At 37.5% G+C, this 21,025-nt stretch overlaps 2 protein-coding genes across 7 annotated transcripts; one reads left to right on the top strand and one right to left on the bottom strand.

The window, feature by feature from the left end:
• The first annotated feature begins 215 nt into the window (after window positions 1–215).
• On the top strand, window positions 216–1,347 carry LOC135646210 (glutathione S-transferase F12-like). The gene is made up of 3 exons (XM_065165518.1): window positions 216–529; window positions 601–649; window positions 744–1,347. The coding sequence occupies exons 1-3, from the start codon at window positions 230–232 to the stop codon at window positions 1,211–1,213; spliced, it is 819 nt and encodes a 272-aa protein (XP_065021590.1). The 5' UTR covers window positions 216–229; the 3' UTR covers window positions 1,214–1,347.
• A 3,194-nt stretch (window positions 1,348–4,541) lies between these two features.
• Window positions 4,542–20,390, bottom strand: LOC135646200 (uncharacterized). 6 transcript variants are annotated; one of them, XR_010499000.1, is made up of 14 exons: window positions 19,725–20,390; window positions 18,300–18,416; window positions 18,000–18,189; window positions 17,676–17,842; window positions 17,404–17,578; window positions 13,652–13,737; window positions 6,571–6,652; window positions 5,905–5,962; window positions 5,685–5,809; window positions 5,501–5,593; window positions 5,326–5,396; window positions 4,949–5,090; window positions 4,769–4,870; window positions 4,542–4,686 (listed from the first exon to the last, which is right to left on the bottom strand). XR_010499000.1 is itself a non-coding variant. In XM_065165488.1 (13 exons), exons 1-12 carry the CDS (start codon window positions 20,234–20,236, stop codon window positions 4,964–4,966), a joined length of 1,803 nt encoding a protein of 600 aa, XP_065021560.1. In that variant the 5' UTR covers window positions 20,237–20,390; the 3' UTR covers window positions 4,542–4,870; window positions 4,949–4,963. The 6 variants fall into 6 exon arrangements, 4 of the variants coding, with proteins under 4 accessions (XP_065021560.1, XP_065021555.1, XP_065021579.1 ...); XR_010498999.1 differs by having other exon boundaries at window positions 4,769–5,090; window positions 19,725–20,389; XM_065165488.1 differs by having other exon boundaries at window positions 4,542–4,870.
• Window positions 20,391–21,025: the final 635 nt, after the last annotated feature.

The following is a 21,025-nucleotide window of genomic DNA, read 5'->3' as shown; positions in this document are numbered from 1 at the left end:
ATATGTATATGTATATGTATATATAAAATGTTGTGACTCCCAACAACATCATTAGCCACCTTTTGATGTGGTAGTGAGGCACCTAATAATCTCAACGACTGTCTTTGACCGTTGGGTGTGTCCCACACCAGCAACCGTTCAACTCCCGAGTCTAAAGGCACGCGGCGGAGTCGAACGAGTCCCACTACTGCTGGACTCGCTCATTCGCGTGCTGAGTTAGGTGGTCGCCATGCGCATGCTAACCACCGGCACCACCTCCTCCCTGCAGATGGTGACAAGGTTTCATCCCCCATATATATCCCCCTCTGACAACGGTACTACATGCTTCGAGGCGACCAGACGAAGACTCGGATATCTCGAGCGATCCCTGCGGAACGAGAAAATGGTGGTGAAGGTGTATGGCAAAGCTCAGGCGGTGTGCCCCCAGCGAGTAATGCACTGCCTGGTGGAGAAGGGCGTCCCGTTCGAGCTCGTCCATGTCGACATCGACACCATGGAACACAAGCGTCCTGAGTTCCTCCAGAAACAAGTAGCTCTTCCACTTCCTTTCTTCCCGCTATGTGTTGTGCTTGACTTCTTTGATCCTGTTTCCTTTCTCAGCCATTCGGGCAGGTCCCCTACATCGTTGACGGAGACTTGGAGCTCTTCGGTGAACACCTTTAGCTTGACTTCTTGTGGTTGATTTCTGCTGTGTGGTTTAGCTTCGATGGGAGCTTAGTCAACGTCATTGTTGTGCTCCACAGAGTCGCGGGCCATCGTGCGGTATCTGGCGGCGAAGTACGAGGACCGCGGGCCTAACCTGCTCGGCCGGACGCTGGAGGAGCGAGCGAAGGTGGACCAGTGGCTGGACGTGGAGGCCATCAACTACAACCCCTGGGCGTTCCCCATCGTCTTCAACCTGTTCGTGCTCCCCATCCGTGGCCTCCCCGCGAACAAGGCGGACGCCGGCGCCGCCGTGGACAAGCTCAACAAGGTCCTGGAGGTGTACGAGAAGCAGCTGTCGAAGACCAAGTACTTGGCGGGCGACGAGTTCACGCTGGCCGACCTGACCCACATCCCCGCCACCCGCTACATCGTGGAGAACTGCGGCCTGTCGCACCTCTTGGACGACAAGAAGCACGTCAAGACGTGGTGGGAGGACATCACCGGCCGGCCCGCCTGGAAAAAGGTGATGAGTTTCGTGGAGACCGGGGGGTCGAACTACTCCCCATAGAAACCTTGTGTCGCCCGTGTGTCTCACGAATAAGGTTAAAGCACGCATGTAGGTGTTGTCGTCCTTTTAAGCTTCAGCAGTACTCTCTCGGCTACGCTGTGAGATCGTAAATAAAGTCAATGGGTGTCTCCGGATCTGAAGTACCACCATTTCAGTGTTGGATGTTGCTAAGTGGCCACGAGCTTGTCCTTGTCCCACCTCAGAGGTGTTCGACGATATGCGCCTTGAGGTGGGGATGGTACGCTACACAACAAAAAGGTGTTCCCAACACTCCTCAACCCTATCTTCAAAAGAAGAGATACCCCACATGGAATTTGCATTCAGAAGTCGTGTCAAGTTCTTTTGAATCCCAAAAGCATATCAAGCCATGAGAAATTAAGCTCGTTACTACAGCTAGATTGGTCTAATCATTAATTTGTATTATTTTCTTCGAAGCAAATTGAATCAGTTGAATATTAAGTCATTATCACCGTCGTTACAAAACTCAATTGGGTCATCAATCTACTAATAGAATATTACTTTTAATTCTACTTTTATAATATACTATGATAATATTGGTGATACATATCTATGTGTCAATCTAGTATTCCACTCACATAAGAAATATATTATCATCGACTTTCACTTCGACAGATATTAAGTTGTCAGATATCAACTATGTATTTCTTATATACATACTTCTGATCAACTAATAGATTCTTTCAAAAAATCTCTTGCCCGTAAAACATTTCAATTACATCAAACTTGACATTCTTTGACAGAAATTTACGAAGACACGATAGAAGATCATAATAAAGACTCATGCGTATGAAATAACGTCTCTATTTTCTTATATCCTCAATATTTGAATATCAATCATTTATTTAAAAAATTAATTTGATTACGATCCTTGAAAAAAAAATTCAAAATTTGTATAAATATTCATCTCCTTCCTCAGGAATAAAATCAATTTATTATTATTATTTTTTCAATTCAACGTGGAGGACAACAGGAGAGGACTGACTAATTCGACAGCCACGGAAGGGAGAGTGACGACAACAGCTTCCTCTCCCAGTTTGGCCACAAGTTGACTCACGCACGTACTCCTGTGTCTTCACTGCCACTCTATTGCATAGCGCTCCACCACCTAAAGATCGACTGTATGATTCAGATTTCCTACGATTCGTCTGTGTCCTGCTGGCCAATCTGTCAGACGCTCGAGTGAGGTGACATTTTAGGGAGAAAGAAATCCTCAAATGATCAAACCATGTCAACACAAGAACTAAGTTTGTGATCCTTTTCATAGAAACAATGATGACTTTCCTAATAAGAGAAATTAACAAAGAATTAAGCCCCAACATTTTTGTCGAAGAAAGTCCCCTTAAATCAACAAGAAGATGAGATTGGGATTTCCACTACTTACAAGCACAACACGGATACATTCTTGATACTGTAGCGAGTGAGACAGGAATGTGTTCCTTCTGCTAAAAGTTGAGTTGGTCGAGTTCAGATATCGCGGCACCTTTCCACCTAACTCTGAGAGCACTGTCACCTCACTAAATCCCCCGACCGAGGATGCTCTCATGGTTGTCTCCATGGATTTCATTGCTCATTCTCCTTTCAGATTCATCCATCAGCAAACATTGTTGCTGCCTTTTCTACTTCAACTCATGCACTTCAACTCATTGACTTCTGGATGGTCTTTTGTTGGATAGTCATGAAGAGGATTCATATGACACTAACTAAAACCAGTAATGCTTCCATAAGAACACTAAATTTATCATGATAAATATTATGATCTTATATTTTCATGACCAATGTCCGTTCCTGCATTTTTCTTTTGACTACACCAAGCATAACCGTCTCTCTGTCGACAAGATTTTGACATCAAAAACCGCAGTTGCAACAGCAAATCTTGTTTTCAGAGACATCAAATCACACTCAAAAGGAAACAACATTTCCATTTCATATTTCTACAAATATCATGAACATAGTAAATACACAGCCAAACAGCAGTTTATTGTTTATCATGGTATATGTATCTCGTACGAGATCTTGAATTGTTGCTACCTAATGAGGAATACACATCGAATACACATTAAAAAGCAAAAAAAAGTCATACACAAATGCACCATACGGTTCAGAAATGCAGGATGTTAAGAACAATCTGTTGGAGTGAGTTGCTCTCCTTTGAGATTAGGATACCATCAGTGTCTGCATACAGTCGACTATTCACCAGCACGTATCCTTTGTTCCTGCAATGCTTCTCACCCATTCCCTTCTCGTTGGCCTTAATCCAATGGGAAGCCGAAGCAGCCATTGATGACTATACCAGCTCACTCAATTATTCTGAGGTTGTTGAACTGGATTACCACTCAAGTATGGGACAACGCATGCTTCCACCCATTATTCTGAGCTTGTTGAAACTCTTTATTGCTTATTATTCTATCTTTTTCGTAGTAACCCCAAATATTGATCTGGATATCTTCATCCAAACTAATTTATCAAATGTTAACATAGAAAATATAAAATCTTAGTCCAAATTCAATTGGATTCAATCTACTCAAGAATCTAAACTATTTTACCAGATGTTGGCACAACCAATAGTTTGGTTGCTTTACAGAGAAAAAAGGTTAGATTCCTTTGTGTGAAGGAACTTAAAAAGAAAATTTGGCACAACTATAAGTCCATGTGCAGAACAAAACAAGATAAAATAAATACTCAGTAAAAGAAAGGGAGAAACTGAAAGGAACTGGAAAAGTATGGAAAAGAAGATCTATTTTGGTATATCAAAACTTGAATCACTATTTAGGAGGTAGCATAAACTCGATGATCTACTACAACATTCAAGAAAGAGTAAAACTCTCGGCAAAAAAATATGAAAACAGCAATGTTCTTTTCTCTAAATAAGAAGATAAAGGTAAAAAATGACAGAGAAACAGTGAAAATATTGAGCGGAAATCTACCTGTGAATTTCAATATTACATAAGCCAACAACGTATACATCATTATGACCCGAAACATTCGCTAGAAACCGAAAAAGGAATCGACGTTGCATAGTTGAATCTGCTACTGTATCTTGTAAATCCATTAACATCATCAACAAGTACACGAAGATAAAGCTATTCAATCTGCGAAAATAAATCCAAGTTGGATTTTTGAAATCCCTAACTAATGGATTATATGATCAAACCAATGCATCGGACTAAGGAATGACACAATCATACAGTAATGATAACTTCTACACTGACGCACAAAGATGACTTACAGCATGAGAAGATCCAGATCCACAGAATATGCCACACTATCCTTGGGTCAAAAGATAACAAACAATGACAACAAACCAAAATGTCCAAAAAAAGGTGGGTTGAATAACTTAGTAGGATAATTTCACAAGTCAAACTTTCTCATCCCTATTATCGTCATTGCTCAACTAGTTGGATGCTGTACAAGTGGAGAATGCTAAGGCTCATTTTTTGTGTGACATCTATAACCTGCAGTAGCAGGAGACAAAACCAAGATGGTAAAATTGAACATCATTCGCTCAAGATACAAAGTCCACTGTTTCATGAGCACCTTTTGTTTGTTCTCTTTCTATATGTTGAGGCACTGCTCTGTGTCTTGGCATTCTCATTTCCTATCGTAAAACTTCTTCATAAGTTAATGTCCATTAAAAACCTGGCAAAAAATACTGTCCAAAAATTACAAAACAAGCAGAATTTGTATCACAAAAGACTCTTGTAGCCAAGTAGCAACCATAGCACCATCTACTCAATTGCTACTTATAAGCAAGGGTTGTGGTTGTATCCTGTCATCTGCTTGTGAGCTTGGGAGTTTCTGAAGAGAGCGGTATTGCAGACGAACACTTTCACCACTATCCAGAATCTTGAGTAAGTACCTGGGAATGAGATATTAGTCACATTATTGAATTAAAAGATTTTTTCAGACCTAATTCACACATCCAAACTGCAACAATGAGATAATCTACCCACTATAGTGGGCAAACAAAGCTTCTGCTTAGGTTCTCCAAAAGCAAAATGTCAGTTTTTAATTACATTATGTTACGACAATCAACCATGTATATCTATTGACGTATTTGAAAAGATCAAAAGCCATTACTCTTATGAACATACCAGCCGTTCAAGCATTGGGATGTTATTATTGCTTCCTTTCCAACCAATTTATCAGCAGTCCGCTTGTTTCCCTGCATGTTTTCTATTGTCAATTTTCTTTCCTTTGTATTCTTACCAACTTATTATTTCTTAAAAAAGGAAAGGCCTACAGTTAAGTTTGTGCTCGAGATCATACTTTGATCAAAACTTTCTCATTTACTACAAATGGATATTGAACTCCCTTTAGTTGTCTAGGGCTGTCACTCTCAGCTGCTATCTCCCCATTTACCTGTATATAAGACAATACAAATAAAACAGGAAAGATTTTTAAACACTTTCTAAACCAGAAAAGAAAATGCAGTATCTGTAAGACCACACACTTTGGCCAATCTCTTCAGTGCCTCCATTTGTTCACCAACTTCTTTCCTACGTTTGCGTAGAGCAGCATTATGAAAGAGTCGCTTATCATCCTCCATCTTCACTGTGGTAGCTGCAGCTCGCACAGCTGAAAGGAAAGAAGATCACTACAGAACTTTTCCTTGGACCACAATCATAATACAGATATAACTTACTCAAAATTTATTTATGATTTCTATTTACCATAGTTTGGGATCAACATCCCTGTCTCTATCTCTTCATTACATACATTACATCTGGCCTGGTTTTATAACCAAAATGAACAAACAAAAACAGATATCGGTCATAATCATCGTTAGTCCAGAAAATATGAACAATAACTGAAAGAACCAACAAACAAAGAAGACCTGTATTTCCCTCAATTTTAAAAGTACCCACAGTTAAACAGTATAAATTTAGGTCAGATTGACCAAGTTCACTAGATCCTTATTGTGACAATGCATTTAGAAAGAGTATGCTTTAGACTCCAGAACCAATGCCCTTCTATAAGACTTCAACATTCATTTCCAGATCCCAAAGAACATACTTCAAACAAATGCATTACTCACAATGAAGTCAAGATCAACTGCTAATTTAAAGTCATTTTGAACTTTTATCTGAATTAATGATATTACTAGCATTTGGCTAAGGCAATACAAGCTCCATTCTATTTTGAACTTCAATTTTTTAAACTGTTTTATAATCTAAAAGGTCAAGTTCAACACTATATATTATTGCTCCTACAAGCTTTTTCTAATTAATCCTTCCTACATTATATGCACAACAAAAACAAAAACCAGTGACTTTATTTGATCTTGGATACAGTATAACAGCTCTTAAAGAATAGAGTGGATGAGAATTTACATATACCGTTTCTATAACTTTCTTCAGCATATGGCCACCAAAAGAATGCCCACAAGAGACAACCATAGCATCCTCAAGGAATGCCCCACTGAAACAGCAAACATGTAAAACATGAGTTTGAGAGCTTACTGGAATTACACAACGTAAAATTAAATAAAGATAACAATTTCCACTTAAAAATCCAGCAAGACAAAAGTTTCATCTTTAGTATCCATGCTATAACTAACTTTGGTAAATATATGAAGAAAATAGAGTATATTTCGTAGTAATCCATTGCCTAATGTTCATGATAATTGAGCAAGAAAGTTAACTTTACCTAGTTTTCCCACAAAAGGGTAAATGTGGGCTACATCAAGAATTAAAAGCATTCATGTATAGCTGGTATGTTAAGAAAGTTTAAATCAAAGTAATATCTCTAGATATAGATGTGTACCACTCAAGCACAACATTTGGTTCGCCCAATCAATAACATGTTGCTCCCTTTTAAGATATATAGCAGCTTATCATGTATATTCTTTAGCAATAATACATGAGATTTAACCTTGAATTGCTGAAGAACATAAATGATGGGCTGCTTCTGCTCATTATAAACACTCTTAAAGGTAAAGAAATATATACACATTGGCACTAGAAAGTTGCACAAATCAATGGTATATAATTAAGAGAGTTAAAAATAAAATTATTTTTCTAAATGAATGATTTTCACCAACATTATCTTTGCAAACATTACGAACTATCACCCTATAAGAGATGTAACTTGGATAGTAAATTTGTGATCCAATACGTGGGGTCCGGTCTAATTCCACAAAGGATACTTATAATGAGAAATTGGCACTCTTCAACATGAATGCCTAGCACTTAATTAAGACTATTTTACAGTGATTTAAAAAGCATCATGGGCCAAGGTCCAAAATGCTCGAGGCACTTGCTCGAGCGAAGCGAGACACTCTGAAATATTAAAATATTAAAAATATATATATAACACAATTGATAAATATAATTATATAAATAAAAATATGATATTAAATTGAAAATATATAAGGTACTAAGTCACATTATCCATTTTCTAATAACAAGAATGTAAAAAGACTTAAAGCGATAAAACTTTATATCAAATTCAATCATCATCATAATCAACATCGTCATTCTCAAATATATCATCATCTTTCTCTTCCTTTTATCCATCTTCATCAAAATAAGTTTCCTTCTCTTCATCAATGGTAAGAGATGAACTTGAGGCTTTTGCACTTATTTTTGCGTTCGTCATCTGTCTTGTATATGTTGTAATTCTCCAACACCTAAGGCTTTTATCATATCTCCCCAAGTCAAGTTGTCATCTTCGAATATAAGCTCATCTTCGCGCATTTTACAAGTTCGCACCCATTTCCCTCACCAATTACTCATTTGAATCATCACTGTCTTATAATGAGATTGGATCAATATTATTTCGCAAATTATGATAAACCTTCAATGCTTGATTATACTTTATATAAACCTAATCATGTAATCGTTGATGCTTTAATCGATTTCTTCTCTTTGTCTGAATCTATCATATCATATCATTTAAAAATATATTAATACATCTATCTAAAAAAGAATAGATTAACTGAAACAAAAATATTCTGTGACCCATGCATGCTCAAAGATACTCTAGTTTCGCTCACAACTTGTAGCACTATAAGTCAAAGTAGGAATTTTGATAATCAATTGCTACAAGTTCGGGGTGGAATTTCCAAATAGACTCCACCATTCAACTGCAAAATTTACTTTATTACTAACAATAATTTACTATATATAAAAATAATTATATAAATTTATAAATACCTATGGATATAATTGTCCTTGATCAAACTGCTAAGGAATTTCAAAAAGACCATCGACATTTTTATATAAAAATAATTCACGTATGATCTTGTCTTGCACCTCAAGGTTTAGAACCAATCATGCAATGTACTTATATAATCCATTTACAACTTCTGTATAAAACTCAATGGAGGTGTTCTTATAAAAAAATTCTAAGTTCAAATAATGTCCTATTGCATGTAATGGACAATGAAGTTGACAATTCTATCTTTCGTCAATGATTATAAATATTTTCTTATACATTTCTTCATTTCCATCAAACGACTTTTGAAACATCTCTTTTGCTCTATCCATAGCCTCATAAATATATCTCATTGTAGGCTTCTTTTCATTATTTACCAACCGAAGGACTTAAACAAAAGGGATCATTATCTTTAATGTATAAACTATAAGATTTCAAAATGACGACATTAAGATGATATCATCGACCCTCTTGCCTTTCACTCCTTTTGCCCATTTGCTTGTCACTCATTACCTCGAGATAAACATGTCTCTCAGGTTATATTTTTGACGATGCACGCCCTACAATGTCAAGAAGGAAGTAGTAATCGGGTGACACTATATCTCACAAATTCCTTATTGTCTGTGAATTCTCTCATTATATTCAAAGCCCCAGTATGATTATAGAGAAATCTAATGACAAAAATTGTCCTTTCTAAAATCTTCTTGATGTCATGGATCGTTCCAATATCCTTCTACATTAACTCAATGCAATTTGCCACACATAGAGTCCAATATAGATATTGTCTTTTTGCTTCACGTAATTTACCTAAGACAAAGGAAAACAAAATTCATAAGACTTGAGAGTTATTTCATTCAATTTTGAGACATAAAGTAACTAAAAATTTTAAAAATTTAAAAGACAAATCTTACCAGCTAACACATAGTTGCTTCCATTGTCGGTTATAACTTGAACGATATTTTATTTACCAATTTCTTCCACAAACTTGTCAAATTACTCGTATATCTTTTCTCTAGATTTTATAAAAGATGATACATCTATTTACTTCACAAACATGATTCCTAAAAAATAATTAATCATAAAATTAATTATACTCCTATGTTTTTTATTGGTCCAAGCATATGACATAATGGAAGAACCATGCTTTACCCATGATTCTTTGTGACCCTTTAATAAGTCATTTATATGATCTAACTCTTTTTTCAGTAATAGAACTCGCAATTTATAATAACTTGAAAGTTTTAATCTCCCACCATATCTTCTAATAACTTCAATCATCTCTTTAAAACTATCCAAACAACAAGCACTATGGGGAAGTCCAACCTGATAAAAGAAGAGAGCAATATGTTGAATCATCCTTCCCCTTATTTCTTTATCATAAATATCACTTATATTTATTTGTCTTAATTTTACTCTTGCTTAACTTTGTTCCTTCTGTGATCCTTAATACATATATAAGTCCATCGATCCCTTTTTATTCTTCTTAACAATCATAGTTTTTTTTTTTTTGTCATATACTCTTTTTCCACTTGCATTTCACTTTTTGAATAATCTTCTTCTTTATCACCTCTAATATGTTCAATATTATCCCCAAGTAAAATCCCATAAGATTCATTCCTTTGCAACTTTTTTTTTCAATCATATAAGCCAGCAACTCTTCTTTTACACCAAGCAGACACTTCTTGTATGCTGATGCATTCTTAAAGTTCCCTACTTGATGTTGCTTTGTACAAAAAATACCACCTCTAGTGATCTTATCACAAAAGATACAAGTAACTGTATTAGGATCTTTAAGATCCTTTAGATAATTATATTTCCAAGCAAGATCCTTTCTTGAATTTTTTGGATGAATCTTATAAATTGCTTTATACACTTGCCATTAATCCAGAAACCCTAATAATAGTTCTAAATAAATAGAGATTAGTAGTGCTAAAATCAAAATAGGGACTATTATATAATAATAGTAGTTAACAATCTATTATTAATAGTAGTTAGAGGGGAGAAAAGAATCATCGACGATGGAAAGTGGGGAAGGAGAGGAAGTTGCGGACAATAATAGCAGCAACTTATGGATAATGGCGACAATGACGGCGACAGCGAAAGAAGCTGCGGACAACAATAGCAGCAACAAAGGAAGCTTCGTACGACAGCAGCGATGGAGGAAGCTTCGGACGACAGCAGCAATGGTAGAGGAAGATATGGACAATGATAGCAGCAACAGAGAAAGCTTCGTACGACAATAGCAACAACGATGACGATGGAAGCTTCGGATGTGTCCATCGATGGTGGAGGAAGTTGCGGTCCTCTCCCTCGATAACAAAAGGAGCTACATATGGAAGCAACGACAACGGAGGGAACTACGTACGAAAGCGAGGCCTTCTAACCAATCCATCGACAATAGAGGAAGCGTCGGTCCTATATGTCGACAGAGGAGGCAGCGGTAGAGGAAGTGTTTGTGGTGGAAGCAACAGCTGCACTAGGGTTTATGGCTCGGGGTTATGCAAGGGGCAAAGGGATGGGTTTTGTGCAAATATAGTAACATTATATAACTTGGTTCAATCGAACTAACTAGCTATTATTCAACCGAAGTAGTTTGATTGATGTGTTTCAACCGGGCGCTCACCCGAGGAGCTTAGTGCCTTGGTTCAGGTGAGCGGTCGGCGACGCTTCACTAAAGCGCGTCGCCTGGTTAATCTTTGAGGCACTCAGGTCTTGCCTCGCCTTAGCTAAGTGCCTAGGCATGCGCCCGAGCACCTATTTAAACCACTGATATTTTGTCCAATATTTGTCCAACTATGGTATTTTTTATAATGATACTTCATTATTATTTTAAATTATCATAAAATTTAATCTAAGTCGAATTTATTTGTCCCTCTGAATTGATAATTTTACATTAATAAACAAGACCCATTAGAGAAAACAAAAGAAATTATGGCTTATTCTTTAAGAATTCATCATGCAATCATTTTACTTAAACCCTATAAAAAATATTATTTTGCTCTCTAAATTAAATGATTTTTATCTACACAATGGGTGCAAAGGTTATGTTATTATTCTTTAAGAAATATGCCCTAAGTGATAAACCCATAACACAACACATGAGATATCATTTGATTCCACCAAAGATGTCGACAGGATGAAATTAAAACCTTTAGACTTTAGCATGTACCATGACAAAATTAGTATTTTTTTCAAACTATGTGTAATAACTATAAATAAAATATTATTACAAACAAGATGAAAATTAAAACAAAAGATGATATAAATAAGTAGTTACACTTATATTAGTGATATATAATACGTATATGATTGATATAGACCATTAATGAGTATATATTATCATATAAACCATGTCATTTAATTGAGCTAAAGATGAAACTAAAAAACTAAATATATATGGAGAGAGAAATTTAAAGTTTCCTCACAATTCCTAACAGCTCGAGCCCAAGCGACCACGGTGAGTTGTTAAAAGTTCTTCAAAGTTCAAACCATAACCTCAACCTTCTTTTTTCTAGCCATGAAAGGATCTAAAAGGAGCAAAGATGGAGAAAAGAGGATGCAGCAACAGAGCACCTTAAGAGAGGAAAATCTAGTTTACTCATGAGTACAAAACATAGTTCCAATCATAACATTGAATTCAGTGATTTTAAAATTTAAAACATTGTTTATGAACTTTTGGTGGGTGCTCAAAGAAGTATAAAAAGCCCAATATTATCTAGAAATTGATGACCTAGAGTGAGGAAAGAGGGAAGAGAAGAGGAAAGGAGATGTACTGGTTGGAGTTGAAGGCATAGATGATGGCAAAAATATAGCATTGCTGAAAAGTCAATGGCAAAATGCTATGTAGACCGTAGGTGTAAAAGGAGATAATTACATCATATGAGGGATGGGTTGAGGCATTATATTTGGATTGAGGGCCAAGTGGGATAGTGTTTGGTTTGGATTAGGTTGGAACAGATAAGAATTTGGGGGAGGGGGATGGAAATTGAGCTTGGAATGGGTCCCAGTGGGAATTGGTTTTAGAATGGATCAAGGGAAGGGAGGATTGAGTTTGGACTGGCATGCGGGTTTTGGGTCACTCAAGCCAGCTCAGGTGGGCACGTGGAATGCCCAGTGCCTCAACTAAGGTGCTCACAATGAGGCACCCCAATGAAGGCATCTTGTTCAGAGCACCTCAAGGTGCCCTGGAATTTCCTCACTAAGTGCCTAGTGGGGGTGTTCAAACCAGTCCAAACTGAACAGTTATGGGTCGAACTAGACCAAAACAATTTTTGGGTTCAGTTTGATTAATATAAGGTAGTCTGAACTGGAACCGATTTGGACTACCTAACTAAACTGATTCAAATTTGGTTAATCCGGTTCGGTTAACCGATTAACTGGTTTGTAATTTTAAATAATTTATAATATATATTTTTCAAATGAACCAACTTAGTTCAATTAAACCAAACCAAAATCTTGGTCCAGTTAGACTAACATGACAAGATTTATGAAATTGAGCTCATATCATTTATAAAATTGGACCTTTAGACTGATTTAATTAATTAGTTTAAACTAGTTAAGGGCTTAAGACAGTAAACTCAACTAGAATGATAACTTTTAAATTAAAATCAATTCAATTCGGTTCGAACCGATTAACCGAACAAAAGAAAAGTATCCCAAAATAGAATCATGAACTATTGGTGAACTGGTTTAGACTGAACCAGTTTTGGACCGGTTTGATTTAGGTTTGCATCCGGTTCAATTCGATGTTTTGGTTCGATTTGAACACCCTAGTGCCTAGTAGATCATGATGCACAGTTATGTATATTGGATAACGATAGTTCTCGAAGAAGATGACTTATGTTAGATGCTATATAGGGTACTTGTAATAACCAATAACTATGAGCTGATCATGATATCATATTTATCAAGACCAGTATAATATTGAAGTTAATGCTTATAACAACTTTATTAAGAGCATCAATAAAAGAAAATTTGTATTTCACTAATACCTGCCCAATGGTTATTAGATTGTTTCCTTATTGAAGAAAAAATACTACTGAACAGAACATGCTCAAAGTCAAAATGACAAACTAACTTACATGAGATCTAAACCAACATACTAAGATGTCAAGTTAACAATATTAGACCCATCACCAAACAAAGAAGAGTATAATGTGTCAACAATTATTATCAAATAAAACCAGTTAAAAAACAAATTAAGCTCAAACATCTAAAAGCACTACTAGTATATAAAAGTACACATGGAGACTGAAGACTTACGACAAAGGGTCCGAAAGTATGCTTCTCAGTGATGGTTCCTTCATAGGATCATTCTGAGTTTCCTGCAATATCATGGTCATTGGCATCTACAAATGCAGCTTAAAATACAAAAGTAATTACTGCACAGCACCACATGAAATGTAGCAAACTAATACAATCTAAGAATCAGTATGCGACATTCTAACACAGCAAATTGGAAGAAAAAAAAATCAAGTTACTATAAAAAGGGAAAAAAGATAAGTTTCGACATCAATACGGCATACATGTAAGTTAACTTTGTTGATTATGTAAATGCATTTCAAATAATGTAAATATGTCCCCGAGAAACAAAAGACAAGATCATAAGTATGACAGTCTTTAATAATAGTTATTAAGAGATTAAAAGGTGAAAAAATTAAGAAATAAGAATAGAAGTCCAGAAAAAGATCTGACGCAATCATGTCAATAGTAGCTGAAGAGCTATAGATTAAAAAAATAAAATCCTATATGTTGTTATGAAAAATTAGTAACAAGGCTGTTCTCTAGGATCTCTCTCTAAAATGTCTCAATTTATTTCTTCATGTACCACTTTGACTCTTCCTCACCTTTTACCTTACAGATAATCATATCATTTACTTTTCCTTTCACATCCTTTCTTAAAATTACCAAATTTTCTTTAAATTTTATTAATCCTTTTTGTCAACATAACATTGTATGATGTGCTATGATTAGATGAAGCACTGATAATTAAAAAGCTAAGATACCTTTTACCTAGAATCTATTTATTGGCCTATTTGTCAAGTACAAAACCAGTAATATCCCTATGTTAATGTTTATATAATATATAATTGTAGGCAAAAGTAATCTGCCACAACTCAGTCCAACAAGAAAATTGACACAGCAATTTAATAAGTTTAGAACCATATAATCCAAAATGTTTGAGCTCATCCAATGGTGGTAGGCCTATATAGCTCTCTATATCATCATCATCATCATCATCATCATCATCATCCCACTTCTTATGCAGGAATGATCATCGTCATGGCTTGAAGCCCTTGTCAAAGCCTAAAGAACAATACAAAACTTTGAATCATTTCTTGACAAGGCCATATGATGCTTAATCCATTGGTGGCTTCCCACTGTAATATAATCCAACGCTCGTCTACCCCATAATTAACCAAGAACTTCCAAAGTGGATCCAATCAAGGTGTCACAATTCGCAAGATCATGACTATACCATAGTGTAGGTTTAGGTGGTAGCCTCACATCACATTTCAACAACTCCATATGGAATTTTAATGCTTTGATTTTGGTATATGTTGAAACATATATGTCTATTGTTTATGTGACCATTTGTGGGATATAATCACATAAGCACATGTTCTATTGTCTTTATAGCAAGGATCATCATTTAGGGTACGTGATCCATTTCAGCGATTTAGTCGGACTAGAACATACTATCCGTACTGATGTACCATGTGTTGGTACATCGGTACGTATCGGTGTTTCGGAGAGGAAGAAAAAGAAGAAGAGGAAGGGGTAGTGGAGGAAGAGGAAAAAAGGGGAGGCGATGGAGGAAGAGTAAGAAGAAGAGAAAGGTATGGAGAAGGAGGAAGAAGAAGAAAGAAGATGAAGCAATGGAGGAGATGGAAGCCGAGAGAGTGTACTGGGGAGATACATGTTGGTGAATGTCAACGGTGATAACATAAAACGGTAGCAGTGGTGGCGGAAGAGGAGGAAGGGGTGGTGAAGGAAGAGGAGGAAGAAGAAGGAATAGGAAGGAAGAAGGGGAGGCAATGAAGAAAAAGAAGGAAGAAGAGGAAGCGGTGGAGGAGGAGAAGGAAGAAGGGAGAAGAAGTGAGAGTGTATCAAGCAGATACACGCTAGTGAATGTCAGCAACGATGACGACATCGAACAACGACGACAATGGCGTCATGAGAAGAGGGCTCGCATTCGCAAGCCCTAATTGCTATTTTAGTTTTTTTATAAGCCTAACATTGATTTAGGTTTTTTTCGTTCTTTTCCCTCGATTGAACTAGACCGCTAGTTTTGGTTTATGCACCAGTCCATGTCCAGACCGATAGGTATCACCCATTTCATACTATTTCAAGCAATACGATAGTCAATGCTTTAAAGTATGTTCGTTATATTCCTTTAATCCTTTTTTTCCATTTTTGTGTTTATATTAAATTAATTCTTACCCACGGCTTAAGAGTGGGTTTGCTCGACCGAGATGCAAGCTTCAGACCCTTCTTCTAGCGCCAATCTGATAAGGGATCATTTGGTCAGCCGGCTGTGCGGCCCGTAGGCTCACGAGGAATTATCCGCTTTGGACGATGGGCGTACCCGCACGGTTTTGTCCTTTCGGAGCATGTGAGTTCCAAAAGATGCCTTTGAAGGTAAGGGAGACCCGACGAACTTATAAGCCCTTGATTCCCATACTCCTCAACCAATGGGATTAAATGGTCTTATCAATTGAATTTGCAAATTCCATAACTAAATAAAAAATCAATTATGAAAGTTCAAGTTTTAGATCAGCCCTTCTTTAGACATCAAATAATTTGGTTCAAATAGATTTCCTTTTGTTTGATAAATAACTTAACCAAGGATTTAGTCTTGGAAGAGCATATAATGTCACATGCCAATGCAGACATGCCACAAATAAGAATGGAGGAAAAACACTAAGAGAAGAAAAGAGTTGAGGAACAGGATCAATTACCCACTTGGGTAAGCAAAACTGGGATTGAGGAGGAATAGACAACTGAATGGGAGGAAATGACAATCCAGCATTGCAAGGAAATGATGATCCAGCATTGCAAGACTAGCAATAAGAAGCCCAACTATCAAGGGGCAAGAATCATGGGGTTTTCAATAGGTTGAATCCCAAACTGTCTATTTGGGTCAAGATTTGTTGAGAAAGCTTACACTTTCAATGCTATTCAGTGCTCCAGTAATTGCCATTGTGAACAATGATTTGTAGATCAAATTTATTAGAAATGGAGCATTAGTAATACGGTTTGAGAAATGAATCCATCCCATGCTTAAAAAACAAAGGAAAATGAAAAAAAATAATGAAACAATGATGTCAATTGAGATAAGCCCAATCCAGGTATCATAAGATCCAACACGGAGAAATAAAAATGGAACAGAAAATCCTTGTTTTATTGTCCACTGCATTTTTTATTTAAAGAAAGTAAAATGTCTCTTCATAATATCTTGGAATTTCTAGGACTATGGTTTTCAAATAGGAAAGTCTTCCGCTGTTACTTCCCTTTACTCTGAGTTCCCAATTAGAAAATTAAGTCCCTTTAAAAGGAAAGGATATCAAATGCAAGGGGAACCAACACTGAGTTGCATCTGATTATTGAGTGAAATAAAGCTTACTTTTGGTTGTTTAACTCTTTATTGCAAATAATCCCTTTTTTTTCTTTTTATATCTTCTTTTTTCTCTGTTTTTGTTCCCTTTATTCTATGTATACTACTATACTTTCAGATAAAAATTTTATAAAGGGTGGAGTTGGGGTGCTATCTGTTAGATTAACAGTTAAGATCTATCAGATGGCAAAATTATCTGAATTGATTTTACTGGGTTGGTTTAACCTTGGAAAGTGTGTTCAAATATCAGACTTCCAAAGTCCCATTAGAATATGAAGAATAAAGTGACATTTCATTTCTAGAGGTAGACATTACTACTCACATCAATCATAGATAAAGTGAAACAACTGAAAAGGGTGATAAGCACATGCAAGTGATACAAAAATTGTTAACTCACATAATTATTGTCAGGATGATTGCACATGGCATCTTCTTCAGCAGACAAGTCATCCATAAACTGGCTTACCGAAATTGGTTGGTAACTCTGGGGTGCAACATGCCCAGCCACTGCAATTGGTGAGCAATCCAATATAGCATTACTTTGAGGCATGAGCTTAAATGTCAGTGATACCCTACAACCAGAGTGATGCCATTAAGATAAATAGGGGCCTTAATTAAATAATAATAATTAGAATAAGACAGAGGCAGAGACATAAAGGTATCTCAGACCTTCCTCTAGTCACTGTACCAGGAAAACACTCAACGATCATTCTATATGAGGCAGCTGGACGGAGACCAGCAGTGGCATGACTTAGAGCCCTGCCTGTTAGTAGCAATAGATCTCCAGGACCTGAACCCCCATCCACTAGGAACCAATGACCATTTGGATCGCACACCTATAAAAGATGCAATACATGACATCATATAAATGTGAATATTAATCATTTTCTAGAGAGGAAACTTTGAATAGCCAACTACAAAATAAAGCTTAATCCAAAACCTCCAGAACCAATGTAAATAGCTGCTATTCGTTGAAATGAAACAATTAAATACCTGAATCCCAGGACTGTCAGAGGCAATTAATGTCAATAGTCCCTTTTCAACTTCAGTAATGGAAGATTTTCCTCCAATTTGGCCCTTGCTATTATTAGTATGTGAGGCATGAGAACAGGCAGCAATCAGAACTGATGATGAGACCTCGTTAGCAGGCAATGGGGTATCATCCAGCAAATGGTTGAAAACACTGCCAGAAGTTGTAGCACTTGTTACCAGAAAACAACATAGAAACAGATACAGTGCCCTGGAGCCACTTTGGAGTTAACTAAATGCAATACCAACAAAAACTATTTTTACTCGCTTCGAAGCCGAAGATGCCTTGCTATTGCACAAAGTGAAGCACGAGCTGCCTTTCCCATACATCTGAAGGCATCTCCCATGCATGCAGGAGACAGATCTCCATCTTCCAAAGCCCTAATAGGATTCACAGTAAACTATGACTTAATAAAACAACCAGGTGTTGGAACAAAACTACAAGTTGCCAATCACTCTGGAGCTAGAACCATGTTATAGTTTAAGAATACGCAGTATAAGACATTTTGGTGGTTGATACTGGGAAGCAATAGATCCTTTTATGACCCAAGAAGCACTGTTACTGATCCCCCTTTCCTCTTAGTCTAGCCCTATGTTTAATGTCGATTAGTACTTGCTAGCATTTCTTGAAAATTTTGATTGTCATATTTTCTATTATTACAATAGCAATCAAAATGCCCTCAGAAGAACCTAACAACATCATTGAATTATGAAAGGGCAAGCTCTAATGTCCCTGCGTTTAGATCTCAACAGATATAGAACAAACACATTGCCCAACACCAGCAAAACAAAGGAGTACAATTGGAAAGGCCATTTGCAGAAGAATCAATGAAAGACCACAACAAAAAAGATGACGATGAGAGCAAAAGTGAAGGAATATACCAAGTCCAGCAATCCAGAGCCTCGAGAAAATACTATCACCTTTAGTAAGCTCCTTCTAGGCAATTCATTCATCATTTGCCTTTACCATGCAACATGCGTAGTCCAACTTATATATCTTAGAAATGTAATTTGCAACTTAATGGTGGTACACTTGACACATTAACATAATGGGTACACAACAGTTCAATCAATGAACTACTGCAACAGCTTCCATCATTGTCAACATGATGACCAGGATCTCTTGCTCCTTTAGAATTAAAGCAAATAGTTTGTTCAGATTACTCTTCAATTAAATTGGTCGATGAGATATTGTAAAGATCTCACCTAAGAGCAGAAGTGTTGTCATAAATCAGGCAGGAAATATTTCATACATTGAGGATTTGAGAACTGTAAATGATGATGGAGAACTCCAACTGGCTAAACCATTGACTAGTAGTTACAAATTGTGATTCATAGCTTACCTAGAATGAACTAGATCTGACTGGAGTTCATAAAATTTTGTGAGGAGATCAGCATTTTATTTAATTACTTGCAAGTAATAAATAGCCACCATCTCTTCTAACCTAAGAAGCTGGGATTTCCTATGGTTACTGTCCGCTCAAATGGGATGCACCAAACACACCATCTTTTTATATAAAATTTACCACTCAGTTCAGTAATCTTGGTCCGATCATTATATCATTATTTTCAACAATTATGGCACAAAAAGCAAAGCAAAAAGGGTATGAAGCGTATAATTTTATAATTATGCAACAGAAAGCATAGCAAAAAAAGTATTAAGCTCGTAATTTTGCATAATTTTCTCACCTTCCAGCACGATAGGTATAAACACCGCGGCCCAACTTCCCCCAACCCGAGACACCACTACCGGCACCATTGCACTGCGCCCTCGCCTTAAAGCACATCCTCGCCGACTCCAGCGCACATTTTACAACCACCGCCTCCTCGCTCCCGAGCTCGATCACCACGGCGTTGTGCCTCATCAGCGACCCCGACAGCTCCTCCACCGCCTTGGAATACACCCCGCCGGGAGCCCCCTCATACGGCACAATGTCAGCCAGCTTCACCTTGGCGACCGGCGGGGCCACGTGTTCGACGGAATCGGACCCCGCCGGGTGGCGGGTGACGGGGGCGGGGAGGAGGGGGAGGGGCAGGGGGAGGGGGAGGAGGCCGAGGGAGAGGGCAGAGGGGGGATGGGACTGGGGGTGCGCCGGCGGCGATCGGGAAACAGTGGAGGGGAGTGTGGGCGGGGGCTGCTGCGGCGGCGCGGCGGGGGCCATGGAGGAGGCGGACATCTGCACCACCCGGCCGCCGCTCATCGATCATCTCTCGGGCTCAGACGCAGGGTTTGGGGGGCCTCGATCCATTACAGGCGTCGGGCATCACCATTAGGGTTTCTCCTCCTCGATCGAAACGGAGCGCGCTCTCTCTCTCTCTTTTATGCTATTGTCCTCCTTCCTTTATATTTAATTTCGTTTTGTTCGTGCTTTACTGCGAGCACAGAAGAAGAAGAAGAGGCGGAGGATGTTTGCTATTTCTCCGTCAATACTTTCGTGAACGCCGATTTCCCACGCGATTGTAGCACGCGGAGCGCTTTCGCCACGCATCCGCCACTGCCATCGGCCGGTAGGAATGTGTGCGGATGTATTGGGTGCATGAATGATGCAACTTTTATTATATGGGGGACCTTTCGGGAGGGAGCGGTTCTCTGGTGTCAGCGTCGTAGACACACAGTAAATACCAACCAACAAAAAAGATTCCACGTGTTAAATCTTCTGGACTGTTTATTTGTGATTGGATGATTTGCCTGTTTGTGTTGGCCGACTTCTTAAACACAGGCCTTGACCATACGGCACACGACAATTACACGTGACAAGTACTGAGCAAATACAAGCGGAGAAAATTGACCTTTTCTTTGCATATTCTATTATTCTTACGGATTAGAACGAAAAAATAATAAAAATCTTTTTTACTTACTGTTTTATTATTATTATATTTAAAAAATTAAAATAAGTTTTTTGCTATAATTATAAATCAATAATTTAGTATTGTATGTATCAAATAAAAAGTTTCATGTTTACATCATGATCAAGAGGTAGAAGGATTTA

This window comes from Musa acuminata, chromosome BXJ1-4 (assembly GCF_036884655.1).
Source record: "Musa acuminata AAA Group cultivar baxijiao chromosome BXJ1-4, Cavendish_Baxijiao_AAA, whole genome shotgun sequence".
Classification (NCBI taxonomy): Eukaryota; Viridiplantae; Streptophyta; class Magnoliopsida; order Zingiberales; family Musaceae; genus Musa; species Musa acuminata.
The sequence above is the reverse complement of the archived record's forward strand: the minus strand, read 5'-3'. Positions and strand labels throughout refer to the sequence as shown.

Excerpts from the sequence above, each read along its gene's own strand:
- LOC135646210 (XM_065165518.1), top strand. The coding sequence starts at position 230 with ATGCGCATGCTAACCACCGGCACCACCTCCTCCCTGCAGATGGTGACA. Across the intron at positions 530-600 it reads CTGAGTTCCTCCAGAAACAA|CCATTCGGGCAGGTCCCCTA; the intron begins GTAGCTCTTCCA and ends TTCCTTTCTCAG. Across the intron at positions 650-743 it reads CGGAGACTTGGAGCTCTTCG|AGTCGCGGGCCATCGTGCGG; the intron begins GTGAACACCTTT and ends TGTGCTCCACAG.
- LOC135646200 (XM_065165488.1), bottom strand. The coding sequence starts at position 20,236 with ATGAGCGGCGGCCGGGTGGTGCAGATGTCCGCCTCCTCCATGGCCCCC. Across the intron at positions 5,810-5,904 it reads GATGTTGATCCCAAACTATG|CTGTGCGAGCTGCAGCTACC; the intron begins GTAAATAGAAAT and ends CTTTCCTTTCAG. Across the intron at positions 5,397-5,500 it reads ATGAGAAAGTTTTGATCAAA|GGAAACAAGCGGACTGCTGA; the intron begins GTATGATCTCGA and ends GAAAACATGCAG.